This window comes from Halyomorpha halys, unplaced genomic scaffold, assembly GCF_000696795.3.
Source record: "Halyomorpha halys isolate HHAL.00 unplaced genomic scaffold, Hhal_1.1 Scaffold18.1, whole genome shotgun sequence".
Classification (NCBI taxonomy): domain Eukaryota; kingdom Metazoa; phylum Arthropoda; class Insecta; order Hemiptera; family Pentatomidae; genus Halyomorpha; species Halyomorpha halys.
Genome location: NW_027114407.1, coordinates 724,661 through 745,340, shown reverse-complemented (window position 1 = coordinate 745,340; position 20,680 = coordinate 724,661). Strand labels below are relative to the sequence as shown.

Genomic DNA, 20,680 nt, shown 5'->3' with positions numbered 1-20,680 from the left:
TCTAATTTTGTATCCATATCACTGAATCCAAAAATAATCTTTATTCCCTTCATAGTGAACAGTTTTTTTCAAATAAATAGGTTTGAAAAAATAAAGTAATTTCATTTAATTACTATTTTATTGTTATGAAATCCATACACTAAAAAACAGCGTAGAAGTTTTCTTAAAGATTTTAGCTGACTATAACTGAAAAACGTAAAAAAAAAAAATTATATCACTTTTCATACAATCTTTTTAGGGATTAATTAATTTAACAAAAATAAAAATTTTACATGATGAAGTGAAATTGATGTAATTTTTGAATTCTGCGCAAATTAAAACATAATTTAGCAAATATGTTACATCCAATCTTTTTTTTTTTTGTTTTGCACACCTGCACCTTGACTTATAATTACACAAATTTTCTTTGGGATTACCTAAAATCAGCAAGTTTTAGCATTTTTTTATTCATACTGTCCTATCGCTGGCAACCTACTGCTTTGAAACCACTCATACACATGATATCATTAGATATAATAATAACTGAGTATATGAAATGTTTTTCAGTCAAACCATTTGTTTACAAGCTGTCTGATCCAGAAATGATTAGAAAAGGTTACACAGTAAACTACCAACTACCAGTGAGGCTAATAACCTTTTTTGCATACCCTACTTCCCATTACTCATTTTGGTAATTATTCTCCTTAATCCTAATTAGAGAATCAGCATTAGCATTATTGTTTAACAGTTTCCTACTTTGTTACATATTGTATAAAATATACTCCTGTCCACATCCTACTATATTTTAAAACTGCTGACTATACTCTGTTAAATTCTTTTTATGAGATAAGAATTTAGGCCCAAACCATCCCAAGAGTACCTAGAAAAATGTGCCACCAAATATTTTATGGTATTACGAATTTTTGGTTGGAAACATATTCAGGCACAGTAGAGGTTGTAAACCTTCGTAGCATCCCTTGGAAAGTATGAAAGTTTGCCTGAAATCCCCTCTTCATCTTCATTCTTCTTGAAAATGGACCCACCATATGATTCCCGATGTATCAACATGGATATTCCGGAAAAGTAGAGAGGTGGATTATTACCTCACTCAACTGCTTACAGGGCATGGTTGCTACAGGGCCTGCTTAGCACAAATTGGTAGAAGGCTCAGAGCACAAGAGCGAGATAGAAGAGAACAGTTATTGGCCTTGCTTAAATAAGATTTACAAAGAAGGTGTAGACAGATAGACCTTCTGCCCTGTTAAGTAATGCTTGACAGCGGTCCCTTGGGGTGGAAAAAAAGAATTGGGAGGTGGGTTTTTAGTAAGTAGGAATCTCACACTGTTGTGTAACTTCTTATTTGTTGTACTTCGTCTCATAAAAGATTTTTCCCTTGCCCCCCAAAAAAATCATGCTTTTGCATGTTTTGATCGATATTTCACAATTTTTTGATTTTCTCAAAACACGGCTCTGACAATTTTGATTAAATTCTGTTTATCAATGTTCAATTAAATGGTCTTTAATATCAGCTGGGTCTTATCCTCATTGAAAAAGTTTGATAGGATTTAAATGCTGAATTTTCAAAATGGCTTTCTATAAAGTAACTTTAACTTTGTTAGATAAAAAAAATTAAGTTAGGGAAGATTCATATTTTAGTTAAAAATTTATATGTTATACCATTGATTGATTTGATGTGAATTTGCCCAAATGTATACTATGTAATTTGTGTTGAGCATTAACTAATCTAATATGTTAGTGATAATTAGTTGTATGTATAAAATAAGTGTACACTCCAATTGCAATATTTATATCATTTTGCCAGGTTTGAGCCAAAGCTGAATCCTATGGAAATGCGTTACCCCGATGGACGAATCTCCTGGAAGCAGGGGCACAAAAGCATTGGAGCTGTCTATTACGATAATGGGGAGCCGGCGGTTTCATTTGTATTTGGAAAGACTGGTAATGAACCTATGTACATTTAAACACATTTTCATGGAAAATAAAAGACAAAATTAGTAATATCAGTAATATTTTTAAGGACCACTGGTTATTGTCTACACTAAGAGCAAACAGATCAGAGACAGAATCATTAAGCCAGTTCCTGTTGCTTTGTTTGATACCAAAGGAAACGGTATTGTTTATGATAAAAAAACTGGTAAGAAGAGGTAATAAATCGTGTTTCGTGCCTGTAAATAAATAGAAATAACTTGTTTTTTGCTATTTCAATGGGGAAGGGAGGAGAATTGAAAGTAGTAGTGGCAACATGGCTTTAGTTGTGGTAACTCAAGGTCAATAGGTTGTATTTACACAAGGTTCAAGTGACATTTTTGTAAAAATATTTATAAATGATTGCTTATTAGTCTATGCCTAAACCAAAACTGTGCTTCAGAATGACAAAATTGTGAAAGTATCAGTCATTTGAGAAATACTTTATCTCCCTTGTTTTCCATTTCTGGGTTTGCCATCCAAATTTGATATTGGATGGAGCAAGCTTGATCATTCCCTATAATTTTATTGCAGTAGACTGGTGAACTGGGATCACTTATGCCACTCTTACCAGTAATCAATAATTTATTTTTGAAGTGAAACTACTTTAATCACATTCTACAACTCTAAAAAAAAAATTATATGGGATATTATTAATCAATATTAAAACTTTTTCTGCTAGAGTTGACTTAGGAAACAGCTGTTCTATTCTAATTATTATTCTGGGACTTATATTTTCTGGCTTACGCTATTAGAGTTAACGAATGATCATTATTAATAAAATTTTAATACATTATTTCATTTCCGGAATTTTTACTTCTGTTGGCCCATCCTAAACCTGCCACAATGTTTATAAGATATAAATTTTTAGAAAAATTTTATCTAGCAACAGTATATAGGGGTTAATCTGTGGCGCAGTCTAGTACACAGTTGCCCACTTCAAGGCTGTGGCTGCTCTTTGTATTTTTCTCCTTCTTTGTATTTTATAAAATATTTACCTTCATAACTTCTCTGAACTGATTTCTTTATGAGGTTAAATATTTATTGAAATTAAATCTGCTGTTTGGGAAAAGGAAAGGCTGTTGCTGACTGAGAAGAAGAGAAAGGCAACAGTTGTGTGACATTAAAAAACAAAACAAAAGAACATTACTTGGGACTTCAGGTTGCTGGGTATGGGATAAGGTGAAACAAAAAATGAAAACTAAAAAAAGAAAAACTAATTTTTTACTGACTCTTTATTCAGTACTAGCTAATTCGAGAACATACTTCTCTCATATTTAATGGTAGCTTCATTCTTTGTTGTAAAGGTTGTTTAATATTTTTTTAAGGTTAATCTATGATCAAGCTCAAGGGATCTGGTTGGACAGCCCTTCCAAGTATCCTATTCCGTGGAAATGGAGAACCTATGACCAAGTAAAGTGCCGAAGAGCGGAACTCAAGTTCGTATCTCCAACCATCATGGATAATTTTGATTATGATAGGAAAATGATATCTTTAAAGAATAGTGAAAGTACACGAGGCCTGAGATTAAAGTCTAAAAAATCAACTTTAGTCTATGAAGTAAAAAAATCAAAAACATCAAAAACAAAGAAGAAATCACGTAGAATACAAAATTTAAGGCTGAAGAACACCTACAACAACAAACTACTAATTAAGTCTAATTCGGAACGCAGTAATGTGAGTTTTAACAAGAGTACAAGACCTAATTCGATTATCAGAGACATAGATGCTCCAAAAATTTTACGTTTTGTTGGAAGCGGATTCATAATTAAACCAGCTCTGACGCCATGTTCAGAACTAGAACCCATTAAAGCCAACATAGCATCATTATGCTCACCCCACCATTTGGATTCCACAAAGGCCAGCGATAAGCCTTCTCAGGAGAAGTCAACCAGCAAAAGAGGTAAAAATACTATCAATATGTTTTATTTTAATAAGTTTCCTGATTCTACTGTCCCAAATCCTGAACATGCAGTACTACATTGTTACTCCTGACAATCCTAGCTCTTTTTTACTGGCCATAGGTACCTCTGTTTCGTTCTTCTCCCTACTCTGTCTCCAGACTCCATTTAATCCTGAAGGAATATCTCCCTTATTTTTCTGTCCGAGGCTTCGTGCCCTTCATTTCCCCTCTTTTCTTTCCTTTATCTCAAACCCTTTATTCTGAAAGTCCATTTTTCATTCAGTTTGTTTAAAAAAAGTCCTAAATGAGCCACGAACTGAAGTTCCTCCTCCCATTGTCATTGCCTGAGTTGAGGAATGCTAGAGACTTTTAGAGTTTTGTGTGATAAAATAAATTATAAATCCAGACAATGAATAAATCAGTATAAAAAAATGTTGATTTTTTTGTCAAAACTTAAGTTGCTTAATTTCATTGCTTTGAAATCAGATGACAAAGAAAAGGTGTTACATCAGAAATTTGATGAATCAACCCAACGAACACACACTAAGAAATATAAATAAAATTTAAAATATACAAAAAGGAAACTTATGTGCTCCTGTTTTCTGAGTGAATAATTATGTTTTTCTTGTTAAGCAAAGCTGCCCATAGTTTAAAGCATTTACTTTTTCATCTTACTATTTTTTCTGAGTAATGTAATCTGCTTATTTTCATTATTCAATACTTTTTTGGGGGCTGATACATACTCTGAAGAGTTGGGATCCTGTGAAACTATCATTGTTCATAGCTGAATAAAAAATAAAGGGAGTTGTATCCGACTGATCTTTTATTTTATCTTATATATCTCTTCTTTATGAATCTACAATATAAACACTTAAAATTTTTTTTAAAATGTTGGTAGTTGGTATGATGTTAAAGTAGTTGGTATGAGATTCATGTCATTATCTACACCATTGAGAGCCCCCTTCATTTAGTTTCAACTAAATTGAGTAAAATTGTATTTGGTCTGTGCCAGTTTTTGACAAAATATTCGGTAACCAGTATTCGGACAGTGCAAGTGAAACATTAGGTGGAACTCATAGTATTGTTTTGTCTATCTCAATGATTATTGATGGATCATTGTATGATTAGTCATAACATCATTACTTTCCATTCTATCCCTTAGTTGTATAATTAGATACTTTTTTGGTATTGTATGGTTATTACGGTTCCATCCTGTGAGGTTTTACAGCGAATACCTGTGAATATCTCACCTCTTACATCGGAACCAGGACTAATGATACACAGCCACCTCGACAAGATGAAATCAATAAATCAATACTACATCTTTGCTTACAATCAATGTGTGGATAGATAGAAAATTTACGACCAGGTAACACCTAAGATCAGGGGTCAGCCTCTAACTAGGATCATACTAGAGGTAACCAAAGCGAAGAGCCGTCTGACGTAGCAATGGACCTCCAAATCTTGCAGATTTCAGAGAAGGTAATTAGGCTGTTGAACCTGGGTCGGCAAATGAAGAGAACAAACCCTCAGAACTTGAGGGATAATAAAACTAGAATCTTGAACTAGGATTCAATTCAGAAGCTAATCTAAGAAGTAAAAATATGTACTGAGAAACATGGACAGATATGTTCTGGAAAATTCTTAAAGTGACTAAGAAGAAATTTATTTGATTCCGAGGTTCTTGCTTCTATGGAATTCATCAATTTTGAGAGTCATCCTGAAACTGTATTTATTTTAATTTGTTCAAACATCCAACTTATTCTTACTATGGCGAGGGGGTCAAGTTTTCATTTTGTGGGGTTGACAAAAAATAAAAGTCAACCCTCCTAGCCAGATTTAAACCAGTCCTGCTCCAGTTACAAGGCAATCAAGCTTGATGCCTTAACTCCCTCGCTTACAAACGGCCCTATTTTTCTTGATCTGACAGGCCATGGAAAACTTTCTAAAGAAGATTTAATTATGTTATTATTTTCATTCACAAACTCTCCCATAATATTGCCGACTGTCCTGATCAGGTGCAATGTTTTGACTTCAATATTCTTCCTCATCAAATCAGATGACATTTTGACTTTTTATATAATGTACCACAGACAAAATTCAATTAAGTTTTCCAATGTACTAAGAATGATGCTTAGTGTAGCTTAGTTACCAGATGGCATTGATTAGTTTCATCTTAGCATATCTCAACTTAAAAACAAAGAATGGGTTGAATCAGCTAACTTATAACAGAAGTTACTTCCACTGTTTATTTTAATATACTTTATGATTTGGTTCATACTGGAAGGGCATCAGTCCATTTTTGGAAAAACAAAAAAATATGTTGGTGTTTGATGCCTTTATGACATGAGATCGCAGCCTGCATAAGGAGTTTTTACTGAGACTGGTTATATGAGTACGTTACATTGTGAAAAGATGCTAGATATCAAAACTATTGAAACCTCAATATCTTTAGAACTGTGGCTGGTAGCCTTCTGCCATGAACCAATGCATATAATACATCTATTTATTATAAGCAACTTTTAGTCTTTTATTTTTGTTAGTTTTTATTTGTATTCTATCGATGGATTAAGTTTTCCGTTATCTTAATCATTCATAATATACATTATCATATAAAAAATAAAATTATGTATTATATTCAATTTTTGCTCAGGTAATTTATATTTTGTTTGGATCACATGCAACTGGGTTAGTTCCATATAAATAAATAAATTTTAGAGGATATGAATTATGTTTCCCTGTAATGGTAATGAATTTCAAACAAAAATATAATAAAAAAAATTTGTATAGGAGCTTTTTATTACATTAGCCATCTTTTCTGGCCAACAATAAAACTTAACAGCTACACAAAATTAACAAAACAAAAATGATAGAAATAATAGCAATTTTGAAAAAGGGATTACAAGATAGGTTCACAAGAATGATACAAATGGCAGAAAATATCCATTGTTGCAAAAGAACAGAAGTAATAGTACAGGGAAATGAGAATGATAGTGTCAAAATATTTTGATACTTTCATTCTAATTCAATATCACTCACTTTATATTTTTGTTTTGTGATTGTTAATTGCAGGGGTGGTGGACACAAATAAAATGTTTTTACTGTTTTATTAGTTATGGTTTAATAACATAAAACGTTCTTACTGTAGTGAGAACAAAGAATACAAAAACATAACATAGGCTTGATGGCAACTACCAACTGTCTGTTACAAACCAGCTTACAATCGATATATTTACAGTTTTCCACAGAGAAACATATATGCAATAAAAAAATTAATTTTTACATTACACTTTAACAGTGGTACGTAACAAAATAAAAACCTAAAATAATAGGTATGATACAAAGTAATAAAAGTATCAAGAAGAAAAAAATATATCCTGACAATTCTAGAAGATAATAAAATAGTGTTTTCGAAAAAGAAATTAAAACTTGACAGTAGAGAACAATTAAAAATGATTAGAAAATATTTTAATACAAAAATTAAATCAATATTAAAATAATAGTGAATGTAATTGCAGAATTTAAAGAAGTCTTCGTACAGAACAGCTAGGGATGTTATTAAAGGAGTCCTTGAACAGAACAGCTAGGGTTATTATTAAAGGATTCCTCGTTGAGAGCAGCTAGAGTTATTCATTAATTTTCATTGTAATTCACTATGATTAATCTTCAACTAAGTACTTAATTTAAACATTATATTTCATAATTTAGATACAGTGCACAAAATTGGCTACATTGGTGATTGTGGTTGTTATGATTGGCTTACATATTATATTAAATTTAGTGTTTCTGTCCTGAATTTAATTCACTTCAAATTAAAATTCAACAAACAACTTTTCAATAATCATTTTCATCACTTATTCCAATTTAAATTTTGTTTCAATGATATTCAATATTTCCAATACTAAATATAATAATAAGATTTGTATAGTTACCTTATGAGATTATTATTAATTTAAAAGCATTAATATATTTTTTACTGATAAGGTACTGGGCAAAAGACAAATAAGGAAGGTCTCCTCCATTCTGATGATAAATTATTTAGAGAACCCTTAACCAGATGCAAACATAGAAAGAGAACCAAGTGCCTGCTGAAACCAATAGTGCTTGAGGTTACTGATAAAGTATCCTTGACGATAACTGACCAAGAGCACATTCACCTCGATTTTATTAGCCCTCCAGTCCACTATTAGTAAGTTAACAGTGGAACAAATATTATATATAGTCATCAATAGTAATGGATTGTAACTAATACAATTAACATGTGTTTTGGGTACATCTCAACAGCACAAAACAGTAGTTAAATAGAAAATATAGCTTTAAAAATATAAATATTTATCATGATTTCTATTGCAATATTTTGGTTTTCTTACTCAAACTGTTACAAAAAATAAAAATGTTTAGTAATTTTTACAAAAAATCAGTGAAAAAACTGACAGAGCAAGTAAAGTAAAATAAACTATGAGAGAGGCCTGAGGGTGAACCGTGCCCAGCAGTTCCTACTGTTTGCTTATTGTTAGTCAGTTAAAGACGTCCCTTGTCCTTAATACCCCTTAGTCAATGTTTTGGGCATGTGGGTGGCTAATCTACTAACTATACTCCCTCACCATCTTTTCATAACAATGAATCTATAATCAACAATAAACACATCATTTTGAAAACTATTTTGAGAGAAGCTAAACGAATGAATTTAATGGTGATATTTAGAGAGGTCTCCCTTTGAAATGTTCATAAATACAGCCCTTAGGTTTATATTTAGTTGGCTTTTCGGCTTGGAGAAGCCTCTATGGGCACCCCACAGCCTCTATAAAATGGATTCCTGATCCTTTATGGGTTGAAAAAATAAACCGGTGTTGAACCTGAATCAGGCCAGATCACCTCCTTTTATAATACTTTCCCAAATATCAATATTTCTTTATGGTGTCCTAAATTCAAAACCCTTAATAGTTTTTTATGTAACATTATAAATTAAATTAAATATTTATTAGAAAATAAAATAGATGTTATGATTGCCTTTTTGTGTTTTAGATTTATTATAAAGATATACTTAAAAAAAAAAATTCAAAGGATAAGACAAAATTCTTCTCGCATTTGACCAGTAATTATTTATAAAAAATAACTCCTTTCAGAGTATCAATTACCTGTTGAAATGCCATTTGAAGGAGATGAAACTCGTTTAAGATTCTGTCTGTGTTGAGAGGATGAAGAAAAATCTTCATATACTTAAACTCCAGGAATATTGATTTTTGGCTGACCATAAGGCTTCAGTCAGACAAAAATTAATCCTGGATGTTATAATGTTATAGCGGACTGTTATACACCACAGAATGTAGTTGGCTTCATTAGGAGCCTAAAATTTCTTTTAGAGGGAAACACCCTATTAATGAGTCAATATGACAAAAAGTAACACATCTTCTAGATTTAACAAAAAATTCTATTCAAATTACTATATTTTAAAAAACAATATCAAATATTATCTATTTTTTTCAGTTTTAATATTGGTGTTATAATATGTGTTGAAAAATTAGACTCTGTATTTGATGTCAGAATCTCAAAAGTAGATAAAGACTATATTCCATCAGTTTTAGAAGCATTAAAAATGAAATGTCCTATACTTCATGAAATTAACAACACTATTACCAACCTCAAAAAGAGGTTTTTGCAGAAATCAAGAAGAGACTGTATCAAGAGCTTGAAAGCATGGGGCCAAGACAAATATCTTGGCAAAGTGCCTCTCTGTAAGTTAATGAATAATGAGTGCAATTGCAGATCTTGTACCTGTATTCCAATCGATATTAAAATATAATACAATCTATTTTTTTTGCTTTTTATCTTGAAAACAATTTACCATAAGTAATGTTTTAAAAGTAGAAAACAAAAATCTGCATCAGAAATACATATAATAAAAATAGCAAGATTGGACTGAGGAAGCTTTGAAACTTAAAGATCTGTTGGAAACCAGATACTGAAAGTTTGATCCAATTTCAATATATGCCTTCTTTATCTACCCACCTCTGGTAACTGTAAGGAACGTAACATAAGAACATCTCTAACAATATTAACATCATTTAAACCTCAGCTACAACATGATATTGATATTATGATACAACATTGCGTTCCGATATTGGGTTATTGAGGCTGTAGTCTAATTGGCAATTAAAGCTCCAATATAAAAACACTTTACGAATTTTCCATGGAATCTCTTTTTTTGTCATTAATTTAAATTTATGTCGAGATATCTTATCTTTAAAATAACGAGTTATAGTTGAGGTAATCAATTCTTAGATTTTTGAGAAGCAAAATGTAGTTTGATATAAGTATTTAGTTTTTAATGGCCCTCAACTCTCAATAAGTAAATGTTTTCAAAGATATGATGAGCTGTTACCATGGGATATTTTAGGATGGCAGTGAAATAATATACGCTCTAATTATTCGTGAATGTTTTAAAAGAAAAAAAAAGAAGACCATATCAAAAATTGGGAGTGGTAGCTCCATGCCAATTCCTAGTTTTGGTGAGAGGCAAAATTTAACGATATAAGTAATTTTTTTTTCAATGATTTCTTTATTCGCTCTTTCAAGGTAAGATAAGACAAGCTATTAGCATAGATGGGATATTGGTGTTGGACACAGAGGCTATATTTGCTGTAATTGTTTTTGGTGTAATGATCTTAGGCTAATATGATCATAACACACATTGACTAATACTCAGTAAATATTTAAAGATAAGATAAGAAAGACCAAATCAATGGGCAGGAGTGACAGTTCCACATTGATTCCTAGTAGTACTTCATGAAGATGGTAAAACCTATTAAAATTTATTTTAAAACATAAAGTTTAATATCCATATTTCATCCATTTAATATCCAAATCTGATCTTAGGAAAATTAATTTACAAAATATGAGAATTTTTTTCAACTATAAATATATTATTTTTAATAGAATATGAAAACAATAATTACAACTTAACAGCAATTTGTACAATAACTAAAAAATAAATTATACAATTAATGATAGATTCACTCCAACTTTAGTTTCTGTTAGATGACATTCAGACAATACAATACAAATGCCAATCACTTACCTACAATTGGTTAACATCAGTCACCAATTAAATCTAAGATTAAATTCTATACCTCACAATCAGAATCATAACAAATGATCAGATATTGACAATTGCATTTCTGCATAACAATATTAAACTTTAACAAGTTTACAAAATACATTTTCCACTCAGTCGCTTAACAGCTCAGCTTACTATGAGGAAAAATAATAAATTAACAAACTATATGAAAATACCATCATACTTTCAAAATATACAATTAACATAGACAGATTCAAAATTTATGCTTTTACATTTTTCACTATTTTTGTACATGAATAATGGTAATTGGAAGCATTTAAAATATATATTTATTTTTAAAATCTGCTAAACAGATGGCAGCATCAAAGAGTGCTGTTGTAACACTTGCTTTGAAAAGTGTTACAACTTGAAAACCAGTTGCTAAGTTAATCGGTTAATGACTCTGATTCAAGTGACACTGCTTTCCTATGATTCCTCAGATTTTTTTGATTCATAATTCTAAAAAAGAAACATCATGTCAGTTGATTTAAACTTGGTATTACACCGGAAATTACATAGTCAGCCACCCGAGTTTGCTATTACATAGGTAGTTTGATGCTAAGCAAAATTGTTCCCAAAGAATATTTTGGGAAAAGCTTAAGTAGGGAGCTAAAACTGATTAACTAAGTACAAATTTTCTGTCCTGATTTTAGAAAGTAATAGAAAATTGATAATGACATAAGTTACAAAAAATATTAATAGTCTGTATTGTGTAGTTGTGGCTTCAGAGTGAAATATACAGAAACATTATTATTTTTATCTCTAAATACTTATTTTATTTATTTTTTTTAACTATTAATCATAATCATTAATTATATTTACTTTAGTTTTAATGAGATAAGATTTTTCATCAAATGGATTATATTTTAATAGTACTCTATTAATTTAATTTTAAATAGTGTATTTAATACTATTTAGCTATGTTGCAACTCTTTTTTGTACAAAAAATTAAACTAATTTATTTTCACTTGTGATATTTTCTTAATGTAAAAATATTAAAAAGCTAACAAATAGGAAAAAATTTCATACTTGCTCTGTAAAAAAATAGCTTACCTCACTAGCGAGTTTGGTTAGGGTTTCTTCTGTGGCTTTTCCAGTCTCCTTCACCATCTTATGTAAGAAACCATATTTGTTCTGTAGAAGGATATGAGGATGGTCAAATTCCTAGAAAATAGAATTCATAATTAATAAATCAAAATATTATTTAAAATTAATCATCAAAATATCTGATATATTTAGCTTAGAATGGAAGGGGACTCCTAGAACAAAAACCTGCTATAAAACAGTAAGCTGTTCCATAGGATTGTAAGAAAATGATGAAGTGTTTTTAGTTATATTAAAAAAAAAAAAGTCTAATGAAAAAAATAGATAAAAACTTAGCTACACTAAATTAATACATACGACCAAGGTTCCAGCATCCATAACCAGTATTTTATCTGAGTCTATTACAGTATTCAGTCTGTGAGCTATTGTTAATACTGTACAAGCAGCAAACTTTGACCTTATCGTTTCTTGAATCAATGAATCAGTCCTAATGATCGAAACAATGTTAATAATAGTGCATGAAAATAAGTTCAATCTGGCTATGACAAGAATAAGCAATTTATTATTAACTAAACTGAAGTTATAAAAAAAAAATTCTATTAATTTGATGATAAATAAGAAAAAAATAGTTAATTTAATAGAAACGGAATCCAATATCTGCTAAAGCTTCGATCAAAAGATAGGTAAAAAAAAAATCTAAGATGAAAAACTTACTGTGGATCGACATTAGCAGTAGCTTCATCTAAAACTAGAATCCTGTTATTTCTTATGATGGCACGAGCTAGGCATATTAATTGCCTCTGACCGACACTCATATTTGAACCCCCTTCTGATATTTCAGTTTGAAGGCCACCAGGCATTTCTTTCACTACTTCTTTTAATTTGACCTAAAAAAAAAAAAAAATAATAATAAATAAACGATAAAAAAAATTCACTTTAAGGACTCCAAAAAAAAATTACTAATGAATTTCAATGTAGAGACATTAATTGTTTTGTTTTTTTCAATAATAAAAAGGAACAAAAGTTGACAAGAAAATAAATGACTTTTTCCTCTGAAAAGGGAACAATGATCCATTGACAGAATGTAGTAGTGCATGTTTGGTTCTCAATGTTTAGAAGAGAATTTTGAAGTATAAAATAGAAACTTTGCACAAATCTAAGCAACATCTGAAAGTTAAACCTCACAGCCTATCAAGCGAAACACCAAATTATTTAATAACTAAGGCATTAAGGATAGTTCATATTTTTACTACATAATTTTAGTATTATAATGAGTTTTCATATAACATATTTCTTCATTTAAAGACAAATGTAAAAGTCAATAATTTGAAATTAACATTTTAAATCAATGATGAAGATATTCGATTTACAGGTATTTAGCTCCAAATTTTTTTATTTTATTTTTCAATTAACAGTTTTATCTTGTGGTAATATATTTACAAAACTGAAAATTAAAATTTGCATTAACTTGGTTGGTTTTGCAACTAAATGATTCATATTCAATATATTAAAAAAATAAAATGCTTCCTTAGATATATCTATAAAACAAAAGTAAAAAGTACCTCCTCTAGAGCATTCCAAAGGACGTCATCGGAATATTCATCAAATGGGTCAAGATTCTTTCTCATCCTTCCTGAGAAAAGAACAGGTTCTTGTGGTATGATTGAAATTTTAGATCTAAGCTCATGCAATCCAAGAGTTGAAGTTTCAATATCATCTATTATAATTTCTCCATCAATTTCAGAGAGCCGAAAGAGAGCAGAAATCAGTGAAGATTTTCCAGCACCAGTTCTTCCAACTATTCCGATCTTTTAAAAAAATAACCATAATATCATGAATATGTTAGTTTAAATACAAATTATATATTAGTTAATGAATGATATAGAGTGAATATTAATGAAAATATAATGCCACAGCTGTGTGCTCTAGTAACAACTGTTAGAAGCAACGAAATCTGCCCACTGTTGTCCCTTGGAGCAGTTCTGGTGAGGCTCAAGAAGAACACATTTTTTTATTTCATTATTACAATGATAAATAAATATATGATTATGTAATAATTATAATCAATTGTTCCTTCAAAAAGTTCCTTAAGCCTTCTGTCGTGACCTAGTACCTTCCTAGCAACAATCAGGCCTGGTCAATCACTCTCTATTTTTAAGGAAAAACTTTTAATTCTCTGGACAAGGTTTAAAGATGGGCTTGCAGAATTTCTCCTCTTAAAACCCATAGGGTACTATTGTGAAGGAATATGACAGCTAGCCTGAAGTTGGCAATAAGCTAAGGACACAATGGTCTATATATTTTAAATATTTAAAAAAAGGTTAAAATAAAATTGTTCTTCAATTAACAATAAAAATTGTTATTTTTTATGACTAATACAAATATTTAACATTTAAAAAAAGCTTACTATCAAAATTCTGTTTTTATTTTTTTAAACTCAGATTATTAAAATATGAACTTTACCTTCTGTTGCGGTAATATAACAAAATTCAAGTTCTTCAAAACCCATGGGTCAGCCGCACTGTAACGAAGATGGACATCAGAAAATTCTATTTTTCCATTTTCAGGCCATGTTGGTCTTGGCTTTTTACCTACAAATATAATAATAACTCAATGTTTGAATGTGGACCAGCTTCAGCCAGACAATCAGGTAATAAATTTAAAAAATCTATTATTATTAACATAAATGTAATTATTTATTGATAATAATAAGGTATCTTAAATGCTTACTTGGTGGTGACACTAATGGAGGTTCCCTTTCTAGATCTGTGTACTCGAGAACTCTTTCCACTGATGTCATTTGGTTTTCTAATTCTGCCGTTTGTCTCATACCCCATTGGAACATCCCAGTGAGGCCAATAGCTTGTGATATCGCAAGACCAACATTACCTCCAAAATTTTCTGCAAAAGTATAGTATACATTAAAAAGTGGCAATCTTAATGGGAGTAATATTGTACATTTAACTCAGATAATATTTTTTGCTAAAGATTTAAATATAGATAATTTGAAATAGGTAAAATAAGAATATGTTAAAAGTTTTGGTATTGTACATTACATTTTTTTAAATATTTCATATAAAACATTGTCTTAAGAGTGCAGGATAAATACTTTATCAATCGATTTAATTACCTAGAGTCATATTTATATTCCTCAATTTTATTTATCACACATATATATATATATGTGCGGTGGGATGAACTGTTGATAGCTTTTATAAAAAAAAAAATGTATTTACTTTAAAAAAAAATAGTTGGATTGTTTGTTTGCTCAGCTTTGTTGATGTGTTGGCCAACAAAGTGCAGTCACTTTTTCATCTCTTTGAGTACACATATAATGTAATAATTGAGTAATTTAGTGGATATAATGTAATCATTAAACAAGAAATTACATAATGAGGTTTTGTATTTTATGACTGTTATATTGTGATAACTTTAAACAAAATACTTATATAATTTAAGTTCGACCTCAAGTGAAATGATCTGTTGGTGATTTTTTTTACCATTCTTGAGTGATCTTAGCAAGAGGAAGTTGACAGATCTGATGTTATTAAAGCAGTAATAATAATGGCATAAATAGAATATTCACCCATTGGGGTAACACATGTTACACTGTTACTGTCAAAATTAATGTCTTATTGTATGAACAATTTTTGTTAAGATTACAAGTTTGATTTTAGAGAACATATACAAATAATTTGCTATCTCAGCTCAAACATAAATTTGGCAAGATGAAAAATAACTTACCTCCACCCAAAACCAGGAAACTAAGAGTCACCATTCCTATAAATATTAAGCAGACCATGTCCAACCAGAATGCAAAAGCTCTGCTTGATGCAATGTATAAGTACCAAGCAGAAGAATGAAGATCCTAGAGATAAAAATTTTGAGTTATATTTTCAGTAAATGTTTTTTAATAGACTCAATTGCAATGCCGATAATTTGTTGGAAGCTTAAGGTTCAGAGGTGGCTAACAATCATATGGTAACTCCACGATAATAAAAAAAATTACCTTAACCTTCCACTTAAAGTCAGCAAGTATGCAGATTACTAAATTGTTAATGGTTGGCATGGTTGACAAATAACATATTACATTAACAGTTAAGTGGTGATTGGTCCATTGAGCAGATATACTACAAACCGATCAAGAGTAGTAGAGAACTTTAAAGAAACCCTTACTCCACTGAATATTTGGTGTGAAGCCCCTGAATAGCACTGTATTGCTGTCATGAGACAGTATATTGGATGGCACAAATTTAAAAACTGATTTCTTACATGTCAGTATATCCAATTCAATGATCAATCAATGGAGATTTGTTTATTAATGTTTTTAATCTTTAATAATAATAAATATTTAATTAATAATTGTTTAATTTCATTCCATAAACTAATAATAATTTTCGATCATTTAAAAGTAAGAAGTTTAGATCTGCTAATTATTAGAGACCAAAAATTTTTTCAATTTCTCCATTTTTTTTTCAGTTTAAGAGAACTAATGTAAAAATATAAATCTTTACTGATAATTTTCATAAATTACCTGATGATTATCAAATTCTTTTCTTAAAATTGTTTCAGCATGGAATGCTCGAATTGTAGTTAAACCCTGTATTGAAGCGTTCAAATGACCAAAAACAGGACTTCTTGCTGTAATTAAAGCAATTTATGTATACAGAAAATAAACTTTGGAAAAATATAATTAATATCCCAAAAATTGTTTGAAGAAAACACTTACAAACTCCTTCCAACCTTTTTACACTTCGGGAAGTTGACAAATAGAATACTCTGAGGAAATAAAAAATAAATGCACATCCAAAAGTGGGAACGAGGAGGTATGGATTGACAGATGCTATTACAGCTATGATACCCAACAAAGTAATACCAATCTAGAAAGAAATATATATCATTAAATTTACTTTATAAATTTTTTGAAAAATGCTCAATAATAGGCCATTCTCATAGTAAGGAGCAGAAGTGATATCCAGGCTACTTGTGGCATCCCGTTCATGATTTTAGAGCAGGTAAAATTTTGTATTTGGTTTTCAATAATATTGAATTAAAAAACTATACTAAAAGTGAAATTTTACTTTTGGGGGTCAAATATATCTCTTTCATAGAAAATAAATCAACATATCATGACTCTGTCCTGTTGTTATAGAAAATAAGTTTTATTATTTGGTTTCTAAATTATGGGCTGGCCCTTTTTTGTTTTTAAAATTTTTACAGTCAAAACTATAGATGCATTCAAATGACCATGCATGACTGACATCAAACTGGTAGAAGTTATGTTAAGTATAGTTTTCCCATTGCAACACCTGTTCCCCATATTTTGTTTGTGGTAGTTTGATAACAACCAAAAGTGGATGCTGGACAAGTCCTATAATGAAAGTTCAAGACCTTAATGAAGAGTGAAAAAAGGGTTCCATTTGGTCATTTCTAAAAAATCAGCATGTAATTACGCTGGTAGCAAAAAATGAAGTCATAAAATTTAGGTTTATCAAGAACTGAAATTGGAAGAAAAATAAGTTTGCTGATAAATACAATTGAAGACAAAAAGACACTGTATGAAATAAAAAGTTTTTTCTTTATGATTTTGATAATATATATTTAAATGTTTGTTGAATAGGACCCTTTCCTAGGATTTCCCCCTAGGATTATGTTGAATTTGGCTTTAGTCAGTTTTCAATAAACGAAAAATAAATGCTGTCATCCTTTACAAGCGCGTGCTTAGGAATAATAGTGATTACTGGGCCAGCATTCTTGGTAATACTAGGCGACTAAAAACGCAGCTAACATTTATTGAGGCAATGAAATCCATTATCACAAGCCTAGGCCTGAACTTTGAGATAAGAGAGCCTCTGCCTGACTTGACTAAACAAAGCATTTAGTAATAATGCCCATCAACAAATCCATGACCCCAGCGGAAGAACTAAGGACTGTGGCATTGGCCACTATAGCCGAGTGCTACCCTGAGCCAGAATGGATCCATATATACACCGACGGGTCAGCTACAGAGGCAAACAAAAATGCGGGTGCAGGTGTCTATAGTGGCCTGTTCCAACTGTCAGTACCTGCTGGAGCAAACGCTACCAATTTTGATGGAGAGGTAGCTGCAATTACTTTAGCTTTAGAAAAGATTACTCACGCCTGCACAAAGAAGATAGTTCTGCTGTCGGATTCTAGGGCAGCACTGCTGGCAATAGTGCCTGAACGTCCCTCAACTAATGCTAGAATTCTCGCATGCCGGAAATCCATACAATGTAAAAGAGAAATACTTAAAGTATTGGTAATGCAGTGGATTCCAGTCCGTTGCGGTATACCTGGGAATGAGGAGGCGGATCGACTTGCACGGTTAGGGGCTAGCCACAGCTGCTTCTTCCTATCACCATGGACATGGCGAAAGAAATGGCCCGAAGCGCTATCACTGAAAGAGCAAAGGAAAGGAGTAGAGGAGAATGTGGAGGCAAGAACTGGGCGGCATTGCTAGATCCTAAGAGGCGCCCTCCATTGACTTTACCAAGAGCGGTGTCAGTGGCATGCTTCAGGTTGGCTACTGGACATGACTATTTGCGGCACCACCTGAAGAGAATAGGAGTGACTGAACCTTTGGACTGCGTCCTGTGTGGAGTTGGTGAGATGACTGGTGATCACATATTTGCATGTGCGGCAACGGCGGACTTGATTACATACAGGAGTTACATCGGCAGAGCTAAACTATACTGGGGTGTACGAAACAAAATGGCAGAAATGCCTCCTTAAAAAAAAAAAAAAAGTTTTCAATAAACAGGACCTCATTTAATTATGAGGACTGTCTATATTTCCGTTAGAACCCTAAAACCATCATTACTCTACCTTCTGTTAAATCAAGTATAAGGCTATGGTGGGTGCTGGACCATATGGATGCCATGGTGATAATCTTTGATTTGAAACGTTAAAATTGAGAGTATGATGGTAAACTGTAGTATTAATAAAATAATTAATTGTTGTGACATGTTCTCAATTTTTACAAAAATAAATTGTTCCTGTAAATTTTTAAAATGTCCAATATTATAATGTTAATTGAATATTTCATGAGAACTATTTTTTTTTTTTTTTTTGTTGGGGGGTTACCAAATGTACTACCAACCCAGAGAAATATAGGACAGAGGCATTATTCTCTCATAGTTTTTTCTCATTTATTTATTTTCTTAGCAAATAAAATATTTATTATTCGCTTGGGCATTAAATTTCAATTAAATTGTTGTAATTGATAACAAATTATAATTGTAAAAAGTGTTGTGTAGGTAAGTGTTAAAGGGAGTATACAATATTTTTTTCCAGCTTGGTTGGAGCACTTTCACATTACTGAAAACTTGAACTCAAAACTGCCTCTTTCAGGGAGAATGACCAATATACTAAATGTAAATTGTTTATAAAATATTAAAAAAATTGTTAATAAAGACTAGATAAAAAAATAATAATAATATAATATGATAATATAAGTACATACTTGTATCACATCTATCATAGCTGATGGCAGGAGTTCATCAATGGCTCCCATGTCTTTAGAAAATCTGTTCAATATCCTTCCTGAATTCATTATTTATTGTCACTACTTATTAAGGATAATTAGTATAATTAATAATATTTAAGATAATTTAATATTAAGTATACGAACGGAAGTAGGTATTTGGCCAATAAATTGTTCTGAATAATGTATAGTTGTATGAAATGTCATTTTAATAAAACAATTAATTAAATTAAATTAATATTAAATTGAATAATGTTATTTCCTTACGAATTAACATTAATAGTGATACTATAATTTTTTTAATTAATCATCTGCTCCTTGACTTCAGCAAATTATTTTGATGGATAGGGTTAATTAATTCCCTCTTTGAAAAAACACAAAAATGGAAGAAAATAAACTCATAAAAGGTACTTTGAATTCTATAAAAAACACTTTTTAATATAGTAGAAACCATGCTTGACCAATTATAAGAAGAAAAAAAAATTAATTTATTCACAGTGTTAATTAGTGTCAGCATTAGTACTATATTACTAAAGCTTAGTATTAAATTATTTAAATTAAAAGGTGACCAACATTCAGAAGAGAAAATTGTTTTTACAACAGCAAATCTTGATTTTGGGACTTATGAAGATTAACTGAGTAACAGTCTAATAATTATCAACAGGGTAAGAAACAGCAAATATCTTACTAAAGTGTGAAGTTAAAACAAAAGGATTTCGCTTGTCAAGTTATTCAATATTATTAATTGAAGTTCAGATTTTTTTTTAATATATATTTTTTCTTGAAAATCTTTTAATTATGTAAACAGGTATAGATATTTAATTTTTAGAACAAAATTCTTAACATTTATTAATTTCATAATGAAATAAAAAGAAAAAAACTGTATAAATTACAGAAAATTAAATTGAAAAGGTTTTGTCAGATTTTGTACTGAAATTAAGTATAGTTTGAAGGTTTTACATTGTTAGCGAACTAAGAACCAGTGATGTCTCAATACTAATAAGGAAAAATAAGTGGGATCCTATGTTATCAAAAAGATTTGCATGAAATGAAAAACAAAAAAATTTTATTAAAATAAATAATTTAAATTCTATCCATTATAGTCTCAAAACCTTTTATTTCTCTTATAAGTCCGACGTTTCGGCCA

At 30.5% G+C, this 20,680-nt stretch overlaps 2 protein-coding genes and 1 long non-coding RNA gene across 3 annotated transcripts in view; 2 read left to right on the top strand and 1 right to left on the bottom strand.

Moving 5' to 3' along the window:
* The window catches only part of LOC106680460 (uncharacterized), a gene marked incomplete in the record, with an annotated part of 18,550 nt that extends 8,870 nt beyond the window's left edge, over positions 1–9,680 (top strand). Inside the window, 6 exon segments of the mRNA XM_024359624.2 lie at positions 547–670; positions 1,802–1,938; positions 2,018–2,144; positions 3,294–3,868; positions 7,853–8,057; positions 9,356–9,680. Coding sequence (XP_024215392.2) covers positions 547–670; positions 1,802–1,938; positions 2,018–2,144; positions 3,294–3,868; positions 7,853–8,057; positions 9,356–9,671 — 1,484 coding nt within the window.
* Positions 9,681–9,948: 268 nt separating this feature from the next.
* Positions 9,949–20,680, bottom strand: part of LOC106680452 (probable multidrug resistance-associated protein lethal(2)03659) — a 47,074-nt gene continuing 36,342 nt past the window's right edge. The window contains exons 17-27 of the mRNA XM_014420175.3: positions 19,513–19,592; positions 16,759–16,909; positions 16,564–16,670; positions 15,774–15,897; positions 14,760–14,930; positions 14,493–14,620; positions 13,592–13,837; positions 12,744–12,916; positions 12,387–12,516; positions 12,039–12,149; positions 9,949–11,444 (exon numbers count right to left, since the gene is read on the bottom strand). Coding sequence (XP_014275661.1) covers positions 11,412–11,444; positions 12,039–12,149; positions 12,387–12,516; positions 12,744–12,916; positions 13,592–13,837; positions 14,493–14,620; positions 14,760–14,930; positions 15,774–15,897; positions 16,564–16,670; positions 16,759–16,909; positions 19,513–19,592 — 1,454 coding nt within the window. The 3' untranslated portion in view covers positions 9,949–11,411. The remainder of the gene's footprint in view (positions 11,445–12,038; positions 12,150–12,386; positions 12,517–12,743; positions 12,917–13,591; positions 13,838–14,492; positions 14,621–14,759; positions 14,931–15,773; positions 15,898–16,563; positions 16,671–16,758; positions 16,910–19,512; positions 19,593–20,680) is intronic.
* Positions 13,781–14,115, top strand: LOC136796818 (uncharacterized). Its single transcript, XR_010844566.1, has 2 exons — positions 13,781–13,870; positions 13,946–14,115. It is a non-coding gene; the product is annotated as an uncharacterized lncRNA (long non-coding RNA).